At 48.4% G+C, this 15402-nt stretch overlaps 1 protein-coding gene across 2 annotated transcripts; it reads right to left on the bottom strand.

The window, feature by feature from the left end:
* Robo4 (roundabout guidance receptor 4) lies at positions 1-11871 on the bottom strand. 2 transcript variants are annotated; one of them, XM_021172232.2, is made up of 18 exons: positions 11698-11871; positions 11016-11348; positions 10594-10751; positions 10339-10459; positions 9682-9809; positions 9362-9590; positions 8991-9103; positions 8143-8311; positions 7801-7986; positions 7653-7695; positions 5817-5953; positions 5455-5718; positions 3519-3626; positions 3178-3316; positions 2814-3056; positions 2333-2691; positions 807-1013; positions 1-661 (listed from the first exon to the last, which is right to left on the bottom strand). In XM_021172232.2, exons 1-18 carry the CDS (start codon positions 11795-11797, stop codon positions 651-653), a joined length of 3048 nt encoding a protein of 1015 aa, XP_021027891.1. In that variant the 5' UTR covers positions 11798-11871; the 3' UTR covers positions 1-650. The 2 variants fall into 2 exon arrangements, with proteins under 2 accessions (XP_021027891.1, XP_029337901.1); XM_029482041.1 differs by lacking the exon at positions 11016-11348 and having other exon boundaries at positions 11698-11850.
* Positions 11872-15402: the final 3531 nt, after the last annotated feature.

Genomic DNA, 15402 nt, shown 5'->3' with positions numbered 1-15402 from the left:
TCACAGAACTCGTCTTGACAGTTTTATAGCATTAAGGTCCTTAAGCTCAGAGTGGCGGTAGAATGAGAATAGTGCATTGGTTCCCTGTTCCCCTGTGTCCTTTCCTTCAGCCTCCTCCATTGATCTCACTTTGAAGCATTGACTGTGACGCCGTATAGGGCCCACTGCATCCACGACCTTCCTCCTTTAGTTTCCTTGCATGGTGTGACTGGGGAAAGGGTTGAGCTGGCCTCTAAGGAAGGAGTCCAAGTAGATATGAGAGGGCTCTTCCACAGGTCCTCCACCATAGCCCTCACCAAAAAACATTTGTGTCCTTCCTGAAGATATGGTTGGCTTCCCTTCTTTCCATGATCCACTAAGGTGGGAGATCCAGAGTCAGGCTTACTTAGGCCAAAGGTTCTGGTTGTGGAGAGTCTACTGTCCTGAACCAAGTCATGCTGTCTTGTTCTCAGTGGGAATCCAAGACTCCCTTGATCATATTTTGGTTTGCTTTCATTTATTTTAACAATCCCAATGACAGAGCTCTCCAGAAGCCTAGTGACGATGGACTTCTATTACAGAGAAGCATAGGCTAAGACCTCCACATGTGAGAAAGCCTGGGACAGACAGGAGAGTGGTCTGAGTGCTCTTCTGGCCATCTCAGGGACAATTCAGGAGGAACCTGGAATTTGAAGGAGAATAGAGTTACTAAAACCCCAAGCTCCCTTTTGGTTCTTCTCCAGGACTTCTCAATTAAGATTAATTGTTAATTAATTAGTTAGTTAGTTAATTGTTAATTAATGTTAGCCAGTCAGCCAGATACTTACCACCGGCCTTGGGCATAGCACCAGTTAGCCAACTTCGCTGGGAAGAGACCCTAGAATCAGGAGGCCAGGGAGGCAGCCCCCTCCCCAGTCTCTGGGTGTGGCTGATCTCAGCATCTTCCAACCAGTCTGGCCTCCACTCCCACAAAGGCAGAGAGAAGCTTCGGGTCAGGGAGAGATCACCCCGAGGGGAGGGAGGTGATGAGGCATCTGATAAAGAAGGTGGATCAGTCAGAAGGTTTAATATTTACCTCCTAGGGACCAATTTACAGCAGAAAGCTTAGGACTGATTTAGGGTCCACATACATCTCTACCCCTAAATATAACCCAACTTTAATTCAGTCCATCAGCTCTAATGGCTACAGCCCCTGGGACCTAACATATGTTTCTGTACAGAGTAGTCTGGCTTGTTTTCTTCCAGACCAGCTCTGGCTCTCTGGACTCTTCATTTCCTACTGTTGGGTATCCTCTTCCTTCTGTGATGGGTGTTTTTGACCTGGATATAATTTTTTTTCATAAAGATTTATTTTGTCTTTAAGTATACATGTATGTATAAGTTAAAGTGCTTGTGAGTGCAGTGCTCATGGAGGCCAGAACAGAGCATCAGATCCCCTGGAACTAACATTACAGGTGATTTTTGAGCCATCTGTCATGGATGACCAGACCTGCACATGAGTCCTCTTTAAGAACACTAAAGGGTTCTTACCTCTTAGCCATCTCTCTAGCCCTGACCTGGGTAATTTTTATCCTGTCCTTTGCTGTAGGCCTTGGTTTTCTTGAGACCAAAGGGTAGAGTAAAGGTAGGTAAGATAGTGTGCATGTGAGATTACAAGTGTGTGTGTGTGTGTGTGTGTGTGTGTGTGTGTGTGTGTGTGTAGGACCAGTAATCACTAAATCGCCTCCTGCAGACATGGGGAGAGACTGAGACCAGGTATTCCTCAACCTCAGCCATGGACAGGCAGTCATGAGGCCTGGAAGCCCAGAAGGAGCTAGGAGGCATATGAAGTGCCAGTTGATAGAAGACCAGTTGTGGAGCAGCTCTTTCTGGGACCCACATCTGGCGAATAGCACGGTCCTGAAGGTGGGGCTTTTGGGCCACCCAGCTGGATTCCTCTAGGCTTCATAATTGGACTATTCATCCGTGATCTATTGGGGAGCCTAAAGTGGTCAGTGCATCTGCCTGACCTAGTGCTTTCTGCATTGGAAAAGAAAGGTAAAGAATATTCCTCCTGGAGTTCTTAATTACCCATGGGAAGCACTTCTCTTAGTACCTAGGACATACCAATCATTCAGTAAAAATACCTCTCCTTCTTTTGAGACAAAATTCTACTTTGTAGCTCAGACTGACCTGGAACTCATCATTTTTCTGTTTTTCCTACCCAAATGCTGAGATTTCAGGTATGTGCCACCACAATAAAACTAATTGTTTAAATGACTGTGAGGGTTAATGGTGACTAGGAAGCCTTGACTCTTGTTTAGGGAAAAAGGGAGCTGGGTCCGTGCTAAGAAAAGTGGGTGGGCCCACGTACCAGTGAAGACACAGTCAGCTTCCCTGGGATCCAGACTGAGGCCAAAGCTATCCACAGCCACAGCCAGGGCACGAGCAAAGTGAGTATCAGCGAGGAAGGAGCCATCAGAGGAGCTAACCAGGCTGGCCCTGGCGCTGGGGACATTATCCTCAGAAGCTGAGCCCCAACCATTGGCCAGGGAGCCCTCGCTGGGTGTAGGGGTGGGGCAGGGCCGAGGTGGACACAGTAAGTTCCCAACCTCAGACCCCACGCCCCTGCCAGCTCTGCCCATGTCTGCCAGTCCTGAGCAGGTTGGTATGCTGATATAGCCGTAGGTTGTTGTGGGGGAAGGAGCTCTTGGCATAGGAGATACACTGTTCCTAAAAGGCAAAAATGGGAGACAGGACACTGGTTAGGGCACAGTAGCAGGAGCATGGCAATTGAGGCCGCGTGCTCCCTAGCATGCTTAGCTGTAGTGTTTCGGCTCTCCCAGAGTACTCACGTGGGTGTCTCCTCCCCATCACTGAGCTCCAGGCACAGGGCTACCTCCTCCGGGGTGAGCACGCTGTCCTGATCCTCCTCCTCCTCTAAGGATGACAGCGAGGAGCTGGACAGGTTGCTGGAGGATGGGCTAGGACAGGAGAGGAAAGAGGCCTGGGGGCTGGAAGGCCTGGAAGAGTTGAGGACGGAGAGAGGGGCTGCTGGCAGCGGGTCAGAGGAGGGAGCTTGGAGCTTCTCCACACACCTGGGTGGGGGAGGGGAGAGACAGATTAGTTACTCTTAGATCACTCTCCAGGCCCACATCATGAGTCTTGTCTCATCAACCTCTCCCAACGCCCTCAGTTTCCCGACCCGTGCCCTCTTACTGGCTCTGTGGATCAGGACTGGAAGCTCCACGAAGAGAAAGGGGTGTTGGAGGGAGTGGACGAGATGCCAGCTCACTGGAGTTGCGGTGAAGTTGTGGTCCCACAGCACGCCAGGATACCACGGCTCGGGGCGCTTCTCCTGGAGAACAAGAGTTTGGGCTTGAGAACAACAGATTCTCTAGAATTCCATGCAGTACGGATTCCAACCTGCTCAGACCCCAGTGTACTGCCCAGTCCACTTAACCTCCTCTACCCCCCACCCCCCACATTCACACCATAGCAGAAGGGCCTGGACTAGTGGGCCTGAAAACCTGCCTTACCCCTCACTTCCCCACTCTCACCTGGGCTTTGAGAAAGGTTCTTGGAGGCTCTGCTTCCCAACTCCCAGGCCCAGATTTCCATGGGGTGGCTGCCCCGGAGCAGTGGGGAGCTGTTAGCTTGGTGCAATTCTAGAAGAGAAAGACAGCTCTTACGGACAGCGAGAGTAGGCTTTTCAGACCTCAATCATAGGTCCCGTCTTTAACCTTGTAATTCACTCACTCAGTCCTGGGACCTTGAATCTAGAGGGAGGAAGAGGGAGTTAGCCCCTCCTCTCTGCTCCCATCTCTTTCCAGACCTGATAAACTGGAAAGCACACTGGCTGTTTTAGCTGTATGACCTCAGTGACATGCATCAAGCTTTATGAACATCAAGTTCATTTGTGAACAATCACTTCAAAGGGTGATGTTGAGGATTCAATAACAACAGATAGTAAAGCTTCTGGCTCCAGACAGATATTCTGAAACCAATGTTCTTTTCTGGGATGTGTGCATTCCAGTGTTGCTGATCTCTAGCCTCCCCTACTGCTCTCCCATCGATTTCTGCTCCATGAAGACAAATATTCCTCTTCTCAGAGAGAATCTGTTAATGATTTTCATTTCTCACATTGCAAGTATCCCTTGTCCTGGGATACTTGGCTGTTTAATTGACTGGGGAGGTGGGAAAACAGGGTTAGGGTGAGGTGAATCTTAGCATGTGAAGCCCCTGATTCAAGCCCCAGCAACGAAGGGATAAAAGGAAGACAGAAGAGAGGGAGGAAGAGAGGGAAGGAGAAAAGAAATAAATGGCTGGAGAAACTAACTCCTCTTTGCCAAGAGGAATCATATATTCCATTAAAGTCACTGTGGCTTTCCACAGAAGAAAACTGTTTGTTTGTTTGTTTGTTTGTTTGTTTGTTTGGCTGGCTGGTTGCTTGGTTGGAAGATTGAATTCGGGGCCAGTTGCATGCCAAATGCAGGCTTTGCCACTGAGTTTATGACCCCTAAATGAGACTTATTCCAACTATTTTAGCTGGCATTTCATTACCACTCAAGATTGATCACGCAATAGCCCTGAGGCAAAATAGGAAAGAATGCCAGCTTATTAATATTTACAGTCACATAAAATTGTCCATACTGAACAAGCTCTTAATTACTCTTCATCCACCCTTGCCTTTTTTTTTAAACTGAAGTTGGATTTTATCTACTTAAATACAACTGACTATAAAAGCATCTGCTAAGTCACTTTAAGCAGTTCAGAGAGTCTATAAAGATGGCAGGCAAAGTGCAATGCCTTGCCTTGTAGGACAGCAGCTAGGAAAACAGCCCTCAAAGCAGGGACAGTGCTAAGTAATTCCCTGGAGATTCTGTAGCCTTTGGAGACAAATTATCCTGACTTTAAAGTTGAGCTCTGCATCTTATTCTGGAATTTTGAACAAGTTACCCGAACATTGTGTCAAATTTTGCCTCCCTGTAAAATTAGAGAAGCAATGTCCATTCAGCTAATTTGCTTCAAGGATGACACACGATAACAAAGACGAGTAAGGCAGCTAGCACGTTTCTCAAACAACACAAGACGTTGCTTGAGAAATGGAGATTATAGTGGTTTTCTTCTAGAAAGTCAAAACAGGCAGCTGGAAATAAAGAGATAAATCTGTCCTGTAAGTATGACAGGTATCTCTTCATATTATAGGGGACTGGATCCAACTATACGTGTTTGTCGGTCGTCACAGACGGTGTTCAGAAGACAGAAAAGGGTGTGCCCTATGTCTCTTGTACTCCCACGCCGGGCTTGCAGTGATGCTTGTTAAATGTCCTTTGTGTTAAATTGAGTGCAGAGCCAAGGCCCACTATTGTAAAGAGGAGCTGAGCAATCATCCCCCCGAGCGTGGAAATAGAGGTCTGTGGGCCAGCGGACCACATTACCACTACTAGTCCCACCCCCATCTGCCCCAGAGTGTGGCTTTTCTCCCATCCTCACCCTGCTTCTTTTTGGCCTTCCAAGCCTCTGTAGGGGTCAGAGACATGCGTGGGGAACAGAGTCCCCTGCGGCTGCAGAGACTATCTGAGCTAGCCCAGGGGCTGGAGGTTCCAGCCAACTTGGGTGGAAAGCGCCGAGCAGCTGGTGTCTTGGGGCTTGGCCGGACTGGAGGGCTGGAAGGCTGCTCTGCAATGAGGGAGCCGTAAAACGTGCTCGTGTCTGGAAGCAGGGGTACACCGGGGCTTCGAGGGTCCCAGGAGATCACTAACATTAAAAATAACGACAAAAGGAGTTATAGTGAGCACATTGCACCCCTCCTCCCCTTTGCATCCCGGAGATCCCTGTGCAGAAGGCATAGTTACAGGAGCGCCTGCCCTCTAGTGGGTCCCGAGGGTCCAATCCCAGACGACTACTGAGGCTGCTGCTGCTGCTCAGGTCTCGAGAGCCAGAGGTGGAACGCCAGGTGTCTGCCAGCCATGGGGAGTCACTGTGGTCCATCCTGGGATGTGGTGGGGTGACAAGGCAAGGCAGGAGGAATAGGAACCAAATTAGTCAAGACGTCCAGCTCAGAGGAGCAGAAATGGTAGTGTTTGCTTTAATTAGGTGTCCCTGAACTCAGCATATATCTTTCTATCTTGGGATTAGGAAAAAGCTAATTTGTCGAGAGTTGGGGGGGTTTAGGTGCGACTGTTACAGGTACTGAGATGAAAAGAACAAGTATGGAGCCAGGAAAACACAAATAGAAAATCCCTACCTGCCACAGTTTATCTGCACAACCCAGGAAATAAATCTACTCAGAGAACCGAGCCACTCTGCTTCCTCAACTGTTAAATGACAACAGAGGTCCTCTGATGCTGTGAAATTTGAGTTGAGAAAACTTGAAATCATTCTGTTGGCAGAATAGAAGCTTGCTACAATGGCTGTTGGCTTCCCCACTGCCTGAATAATCCTTCAAAATCAGTGGTTTGCTAAAATTACTCTGCCTAGAACCTTCAATTGCTCCTTATTTACCAAGACAGAGTTCAGATGCCTAGCATGTCTAAGCTTCCTTGGTTGGGCTTCCAGCTTTTAGCATTATTCTTTGTTCTGACTTATACATATATCCCAGCCAGAACAATGGTTTACATTTCCCATGAATATAGCAAGCTATTTCTCCTTCTCCCCACGCGTTCAGAGGGTAAGTGTGGGCTCCTCTTTCTTTGGTTCCTCTGTCCCCTTCCATGCATTGGGTCCACACTGCACATCCAATTCCAGGTTGCTCTCCTGCCTGTCTCTGCCTAGTCTGCAAGTTCCTGGTGGATAGAGACTGTTCCAAAGGAATGGATGAGCCGATCTGAATAGAATTCCCCTCGAGGAGAATGGAATTCAGAGGAGCAGAGGAGACAAAGGCAGAATGTAGTCAGGAGACAGAAGCCAGAGACCAAAGAAAAACTCAGGAACACAGTACCAGGCAGCCTGGAACCTTGTTCTGGGCTGAGAATATGAAAGAAAATTGGTAGCCTGAGGGCTTGACACATCCAGTACACAGTAGGTACTCACTGACACATCCAGTACACAGTAGGTACTCAATAAACTCTCCTCAAACAATTCAGACCCATAGTGAAAGAGTAATGAAGTTGACAAAGAGAGGAAATGTTTTTCTAGTGTAAAACTCCGCCCATGGTGTATTGTTCAGGGGGGTGAGGGTTGGAGGGAGAATGTATTTTTTCTTAGTATTGTGTATCTTAACTACAGACTAACTCTGGTAATAAGCAGTTGGAGCAGAGGTACCTATTGTTTGACCCAGGTTTGGAACAACGAGTAACAATTTATAACCTAGGAGCTGGACGCCCCCTACTGGAAGTATGCAGCATGTGCAAGACAGGTGGATGGCTCAAGAGGCAGGCAGTGTATAGAATGCAAAGATGCTATCAGAGGTAAACACAGTGGGAACACAGAGGAAAGAAACTACTACTCACTTAATAGCAAGCGTAGTGAGAGTAGGTGACAAGGACAACAGAGGTCAGGAGGCCGATGTAGTCACTCAGCAGACAAGAGGACTACAGATTCATTGTCACACAGAGTCCAAGAGAGTTTCAGGTACTAGGACCCTATATTGCCTGGTAGGAGTGTAGAGTAAACTCCAACTGATTTCCTGCTAAGACTCTACTCACTCTGAACTCTGTGACCTCTCTAAGGGTTCCTTTTTAGCCTCTCACCTGTGTTTTAAAATGGCGTCCTCGCTGGTGTATCTGTACAGACCTGGAAGAAAATAAGGGAACAGCTACATGAAGAGCCCAGCATCTTCCCCTATGGCATTCTGGCTGGGCCCGGGGAGACCTATACACATGGGCTCTCTTCTCTCACCTGGGCCCAGGTGCACCCCAGCTTTGCGTCGTCTGTAGATACACACAGCAATGCCTAGTAGCAGCAACCAGAGTAGGACAGCACTACTGGCAATGACTTCTGGTCGTCTCAAGGTGTCCCTCAGCTGTTCCAGGGTCCAGGGAACATGTTTCCTGGGGTCTCGTGCTGATTGCTCCATGGCCTGCTCTGTTTGGGATGTGGAGCTCAGAGGGAGGGCAAGTGGGACAGTGAGGGAGACCAACAGACAGGAGAGAGAGGAGCTGAAAATGTAAGACAGGAACCGGGAGACAGAAGGACGGCATGGGGGTGGAGTGGAGGATATGGAGAGAGCCTTTCTCTCACCTAAAAGGAGGCAGACAGGGGTACTGAGCTCTCCAGCACCAGCTCCAGTGACTGCAGCCACTTGCACACAATAGGAGCCTGGCAGTCGTGTGGCGATCTCCAGCTGTGTCTGTTCACCCACTACGGTCCAGTTGGCAGCAGGCAATGAGGCATTGCCCAGGCTCCAGACCTAGGGCATGAGCAAAGGTGATTGGTTGTCCATAGTACCATCCTAGCAGCAGAGCATTTCATGTACAACTGGGCATGTGGTGTTCCTGGGGGCTATCCCATGAGACAACACCACAGGACCTTGCCTTCCCCATCTATCAAGAGAGACTTCTTTATAGACAGACAGAAAGGTGAAGTAATCTGTTACATTACACCCAGGACAAGTGGTTCAGTGTGCTTTTGAGTCACCAACAGGCTTGATACAGGTATCAAGTCTCATCTCCACTTTCCAATTCAGGGGGCCTAGGAACGGGCCTGAGAGTCTGCCTTCCTAAGGAATTTTCAGGTGATTTGCCCCTTGCCTGCCCAGCACCCACATTTCAAGCACTCCAGTCTTTAAAGACTTACGTCTAACACAGTCTGGTTTGATTTCTGTTCTTTCTTTTCCATCTACGACCATAATCTGGCATTCCATGTGAAAATTAGAGATCTTAGCCTAAGGCTGCTTGTGAAATGATATGAGACAGTAGCTTATAAGAGGCTTGGCAGGGTCTGCCTGACTAAGTAGGCCCTTGCTCACTGCTCAAGAAAAGCAAATCCCTTCCCCTTTTGACTTAGAGACTGGTTTGTAGCAGTCAGGGAAAGGTTATGTGGAACTCCAGGGGACAGGAGTGCTGGTCAGGGTCATTTTGTAGGAATACCTGGTAACCACGGATGACACCATTATGGTTTTCAGCAGGTGGTGGAGCCCAACTCACAAAGACACTACCATTGCCAGATCTTAAGGTCACTCCTTGAGGTGGGGCACTGGGCACTGGAGAAAAGGAAGAGATTGTTAGAAGGACTAAAGGAGAGGACTCTGTGCGAGGGTGAAAAGAGAGAGGGAGGGTGGTTATGGAGAGCCAGAGTTCCACAAGGAAAGTCACTTTTTACAGCTGTTTGCTTCACTCTGCACAGGAGAGTCCACAAATAGGAGTATTCCTAACTTCCAGACTGGATTGGAATAGTTAGGGAGCCCCCCACCCCCCACTCCCACCCCACTCCCCCAGGCTAAGCAGAATCCTTGACTGACCCTGTTCAGGCAGCCTCAGGAGCAACACATTGCTGTCAGGACCTCGAGCCCGGCCGGAGGACGGTCTCACTTTGAATTCATAGTCTTGGCCCCAGTGGAGACCCCCAAGCTTTGCACTCTGCAAGCCACGCAGCAGCACCTCTGTCCATGGAGATCCCTGGTCCCTGGGGGACCTCTGAGCCCTGAACAGAGCTGTGTATGACTCAGCAGGTGCAGCAGGGCCGCTCACCTGGGAAGAAGTCAGAGCAACGATAAGTGACTAGGGAGCTCACGGCAACCCTAATCTGAGCTCTGGGTGTTTTCTGGGACCTCTGTCTCACCTTCCAGCTGAGCCACACGGCTGGCCCAGGCTTGGGACCTTTTACAGGTTCTGGGTTTAGTAGGGTCACATTTTCCAGCTGAATGCGAACAGCCAGAAGCTCTAGATGTTCCTTGTGGTCCTGGGATTCTGTGGAGGAACACAGGACTGGGATGGAGGAGTGGAACATACCTTCATCGTGGACAAACTTGGCTCCCAGAGTTTTCAGCTCTAGAGTATTCCTATGCCCATTTGGCCTCATCACTTGGACCCCAAACTCCATACCTGGTGACCACACTAACTGGAGTCTCCTACCTTACCTTGAACTTTGAGTGTGAGTTTAAGTGTATGTTTATATGCATGTATGTGAATAAGCGTGCATATGGAAGCCAAAAGTTGACAACAGAGTCTTCCCTTATTATTGCTCTCTATCTTATTTTTTGAGACAAGGTCTTTCACTGAACCTGGAACTCACTGTGTAGACTAGACTGTCTGGTTAGCTTCTGGGATTTACCTGTCTGTACTCCACATCAGCACTGGGATGATCGACATTCACTGTCACACTCTGCTTTTATATGAGTGCTGGAGAACTTGACTTCTCACGTATGTGAAGCCAGCACCTTACCCACAGAGTTATCTCCTGAGCCCTTATTAGATTGTAGATGACTCCTGTCCTTACCCTGGATAGACACCCTGGCTGCTCGGCTCTCCCGTTGCCCAGCATTGTTGGTGGCCATACACATATAGGTCCCCGAGTCATTCTTCTCTGCTTTTGACACCATCAGGGAATCCCCAGATACCTGTCAGGTTCAGATACTCCATGAAGTCTTCAATGTGAGAATCTTAGAGGTTGGAGGGTGGGTCAGATGCTCAATGTGCCCAGGACAGGATGATGTATGGGCAAAGGAGTTCCCAGGAAGTGGGGTTCACTCACTGTGCGCCTCCCTGGCTGGAGGACCAGGGGTTTCCCGTCTTTCCACCATGAGACCGAGGGTTTTGGGTAGCCCCAGGGAGGACCACACTCAAGAACCAAGCTCTCACCCACCACGGCCACTGTGTCCCGAGGTTGGATCTGGAAGTCCTCCTGGAGGACTATTGGGAAGTCAGCAAATCAGCAGGAAGCATGTCTACCCACCCTGAGTCCTTCTAACATCCTAACATGGATGGCTTATCCGAACATGCTTACCCAATTCTGCTCTACCACTTCCTTGCCCCTCTATGTCTAGTTTAACCTAGTCCTCCATCCCAAGCCTCTCAGTCCCGGCCTCCCTTCACAGACAGACCCTCATATTTCCCTGGACGCAAGTATCTCAGCCTAACTCTGCTTCACCCTGGGCCTACCCTCCCAAGCCTCACCAGCCACAGACAGCCTAGCACCCCGGCTCACTGCTGTGCCCAGCCGGTTGCTGGCTTCACATGTGTAGACACCCAGGATTGCTGAGAGGATGTTCTGGTCATCTTGTGGCCGTCCCTGGACAGAGGGCCGATGTAGCAGGAGGGTCCCATCCGGCAAAAGGTAATGTATGTCTGGGGTGGCCATGCTGAGGGGCTGCCCATTCAGCAGCCAGCGGATAGTGGGGGGTGGTTGGCCGGATGATCTGCACCTCATCTTGGCTGGGCCAGAGCCCTGAAGTAGCTGGTCCTGAGGGTGAACTAGGATCTGGGGTGGAGAATCCAGAGCCTCACCTCCTAAGAGGGAAAGAGAGACTCCTGTACTGCACCCCTTCTATGTCTTGTGTAGGAATCTGTAGTCTTATGTAGGCTTATCTTACTGAACATTTATTTCCAAATAAGAAGCTAACTAGGAGGGGAGAAGGTCTGAGTCCATAGGTCAAGATCTGCATAGCTCTTTCTCTGTTGCACACACACACACACACACACACACACCCTCAACCCCCATCTTTGTCTCTGATACTTTACTGCTAATTAGAAGAAAGACACCAGACAACAGAGATGCTCCTTTGTCCTGCTGGCTTTGGATCCAGACCGTGGATCCTGCCATGAATCCAGGAGTTAGGAGAGAGAGGGCCCTACTCACCCATGATGAAAAGCAGCAGCAGAGGCAGAGGCCACTCAGTCCCCACGAGGCCCGTTCCTCCTGAGCCCATGGCTGCTCTCGGCTCCTCTCCTTGTCCCATACACTTTTGTCCTGTTGTTCTGAGCTCACAGCAATAAGGGAAGAAGGGGAGGGGTGGGGTGGTGGTAGTTGTTTGTGACTGAGACTCTGTCCCAGTAGGGAAGCAGCTTTGAGGAAATGGATGCTTCCTGCCTGGCCCTCATGCCTTAGAGAACTGGGAGGGGACCAGAGGTGAGAAACTCTCTGACCTCTACACTTCAGCTGTAATCCCTGGGATGCTAACTGCAGGCTAAGGGTTTACTTCATGTCTGAGTTAGGGTTTCTTAAATGAAATCCTCACACTGATCCCAATTGTACCCATACAATCTGCCAACTCCATAGCTCTGTTCAAAGCTTATGTTTAATCTTGGTCTCTATCGTTTTTTTCCCATTAGTCAGCCACCTCATAGAGGAGGAGGAAAACCAGAGGTTGAGCCTCAGACACAGGAGTAAGGAGCTGAAGATAGAGTCCAAAGGGCTTACAGGCCAAGAAAGCAAGGGGCACATGGGGGTCAGGAGGTAGCAAGTGTCTATCTCTGGTCCAATCCCCAGGAGCAGGTAGACTGAGTCTTGGGAGGCTAGAATGTAGGAATGACTCAGAACCTTAAGCTTTGAAAACCCATGAACTAGCCGGGCAGTGGTGGTGCACGCCTTTAATCCCAGCACTTGGGAGGCAGAGGCAGGCGGATTTCTGAGTTCAAGGCCAGCCTGGTCTACAAAGTGAGGTCCAGGATAGCCAGGGCTACACAGAGAAACCCTGTTTAAAAAAGAAAAGAAAAGAAAAGAAAAGAAAAGAAAAGAAAAGAAAAGAAAAGAAAAGAAAAGAAAAAGAGAAAAAGAAAACCCATGGACTATGTACGCATTTTCATCAAAAGATTTGGAAATGATGTCTGTGGGCTCTTGGGCAGATTCCTTCATCCTCAAAGCCAGTTTTCATACCTGTAAAATGGGGATATTAATAGTAGACACCACCTTGAGATCCAGAGTAAAACTGGAATGAGATTAGGCATGAGATAGACTCGGTATGGACACACGGGTGTCACCTGTGTTTTTGTGCACATCCCATCACTGAAATTCTCTGAAGCATCATCAGTGGGATGGGTTCTAGGACTGGGAAGATGGTCGTAATGAAGCCTTCCGAGGCTGGCCTGGTCTGACACCTGTCTTCTATGGCTACATAACACACAACCTACACAACAACTAACTGACTGCATTGGCTCCTCCCTGAAACCCAGAGAGGCTGCTTTCTCCTCAGAGCCCAGCTCCTGTTTACCAGTCTCTTCCTTCCAAATCTGGAATCTCAGCCATTTCCTAGAGCTGTTCACAGAAGGCCAAGGCCAGGCTCTGGGCTTCAGCGGAAAAGCGTGCAGGCTTTGTTCTTCATTGTTCTGGCCAGCTTGTCTGGAGGCCCCTAACACAGCTGACCCTTCTCCCTTCCTCCCCCTCCCTGTTGGGTTTCAGGAACAGCATCAGCCCTAACCACTGGACTTCTGTGCTTCACCTCTTTCTCTCTCCTGAGACAAACTAAGACTGATTAAGACAGGATTAATGGAAAAAAAAACTTAAAAACACTGCAGTCTTTACAAATTGAGTGAGTCTGTGGGCTACAGAAAAGAAGTGAATAGACTATAAAAAGAAGAGTGGGAATTGGGGTCAGACTAGACTTTGGGATTTCAGGAATGGAAGCACTGGCTTCAGCATGGTGGCACATGGCTGAAATCCTAGCATACAGAGGATCATGAATTTGGTCTAGTCCAGGCTGGACCCTGTCTCAAACAAAACAAAACGAACCAAAACAAAACAAAAACAAAAAAAATAAAAAATAAAGCAAAGCAAAAATGGAAGCACGAGGGGTATTGTTAGCCAAGTCTGTGCCTTCTGCGTGGAGGGTGTATGAGGTCAGATGGATGAAAGGGACGTTTGTATGGCTGAAGTCAGCCAAAGACGAGACAGGAAAGGGTGGGCAGGCAGTTTCAATGAACCTGGGATTTCCCAGGTACACAGGGTCCAAGAATGGCCGAGTTCCACAAGAACGCTATTGCTGACAACAGTCCCTTTTCGGTCTCTTTTGCTTCTACTTATGAGAACTTAGCAAATTCTCAGCTAGTGTTCCAACACCAACTTGATTTTATTCAGTTTCTATGATCCAGAAAGATGGTATATATTTTCCTCAAAAGAAAAAACTTGTCGGTATCAAAGGAGCCCAGATTCATCCTTCCAACTTCTTGCTCAGCTGAGTAGAAAGAACAGCAGAGCAGACAGGCAAGGAGTAGGGGGTGGTGTAACAGGACTGGAACCCAGAGTCTATGGCAATGGGAGAGTACATGTGACTACATGTTCTGTCCCATACTTAAAGTTCAATATTCTGAAGAGCCACCTGTTGAGAACTGAAGCCGACCAGAAGGAGGAACATCGGCTGTGAACCATTGCTACAAGACATGAAGGCTCCAAATGCATTCAGGCAAACTCAGGGATACACATTCATTTCCAGTACTACGATTGTCTCATTTCCACAGGCTAAGGAAGAGCCTACCACATGAGTCATGGGGATGGTGTGGGTGCATGGGAGCCACCTCCTGTCTGTTTCTATTTTGGGGAAGTTTTCTACTTTAGGGGTCTGGTGACATGCAAGCCCCGTGGCCGTTTAAATTGTACCTTTCTGCACCCCTGGTTCTAGTATTTTGTGAGTAGTTTATTTTTGACTGTTTGCAAGTGAGAAAAGAGAGGAAAAGAACCAGGTACCCTTCTGGGTGGTCCTTCAGAGCAAATTTCTCTTTATATCAGGATCCTTGCTTCTCTGGATTCCTGTAGCATGTTTTATGCAGCTGAGGATTCCTCTCGAGTCTATCAGGGTCAAAAGGCAAACTTAGGTGGTATTTGAAGCCAGATGCAGATAAGTGTCTATTCTTCTAAACAAGTGACCTGAAATAAGTTGTGTAACCTCTCTGAGGTCATTTCTTCACCTATGAAACATCCTGAGGGCTATGAAGTTGATCACAGGGAACACTGACTGTGAACCATTCCTGCAGGACATGGAAACTCCAAATGCATGCAGGCAAACTCGGGGATACACATTCATTTCCAGCACTCCGACTGTCTCATTTCCACAGGCTAAGGAAGAGCCCACCACATGACTCATGGGCATTTAAGTGTGGTTTTGTTTTGTTTTTTTAAAAACCCATATGTATTAATTGACCCTTAAATGTCCTTGGTATTGCTAACCCTGAGATTTGCCAGAGAAAAACCAAGCCCACCATTTTAGCCAAATTTAAGGCAAGCTTTATTAAATACTAAATACTGACTGAAAAAATGGACTATAGTCAGAACCATTTTCTGAAATTTCTTAGCTGAGAATAGTCTTGAGTCATGTGCTACAGGGGTTTAAGGACAATCCTATAGGTACTTTCCCATGAGGTTCTGTTAAAGAACTATAATTCCTAGAATTCTAGAAAGTTACCTGGTCCCTAGGTTGGTGGGGCTTACAGGTTAATTGGGGGCATTACAATACAGCACAGCCCTCTTCCTGACCAGCTTGACTATAGTGAACCATAGCCAACCCTAGATACACTGGGGCCTAAAGGCCTCATCTGTTTTGTGTCTTCTCTTTTCTTCTTCTTCTTCTTCTTC

The sequence above is a fragment of the Mus caroli genome, chromosome 9 (genome assembly GCF_900094665.2).
Source record: "Mus caroli chromosome 9, CAROLI_EIJ_v1.1, whole genome shotgun sequence".
NCBI lineage: Eukaryota > Metazoa > Chordata > Mammalia > Rodentia > Muridae > Mus > Mus caroli.
This window is presented reverse-complemented; position numbering and strand designations above follow the sequence as displayed.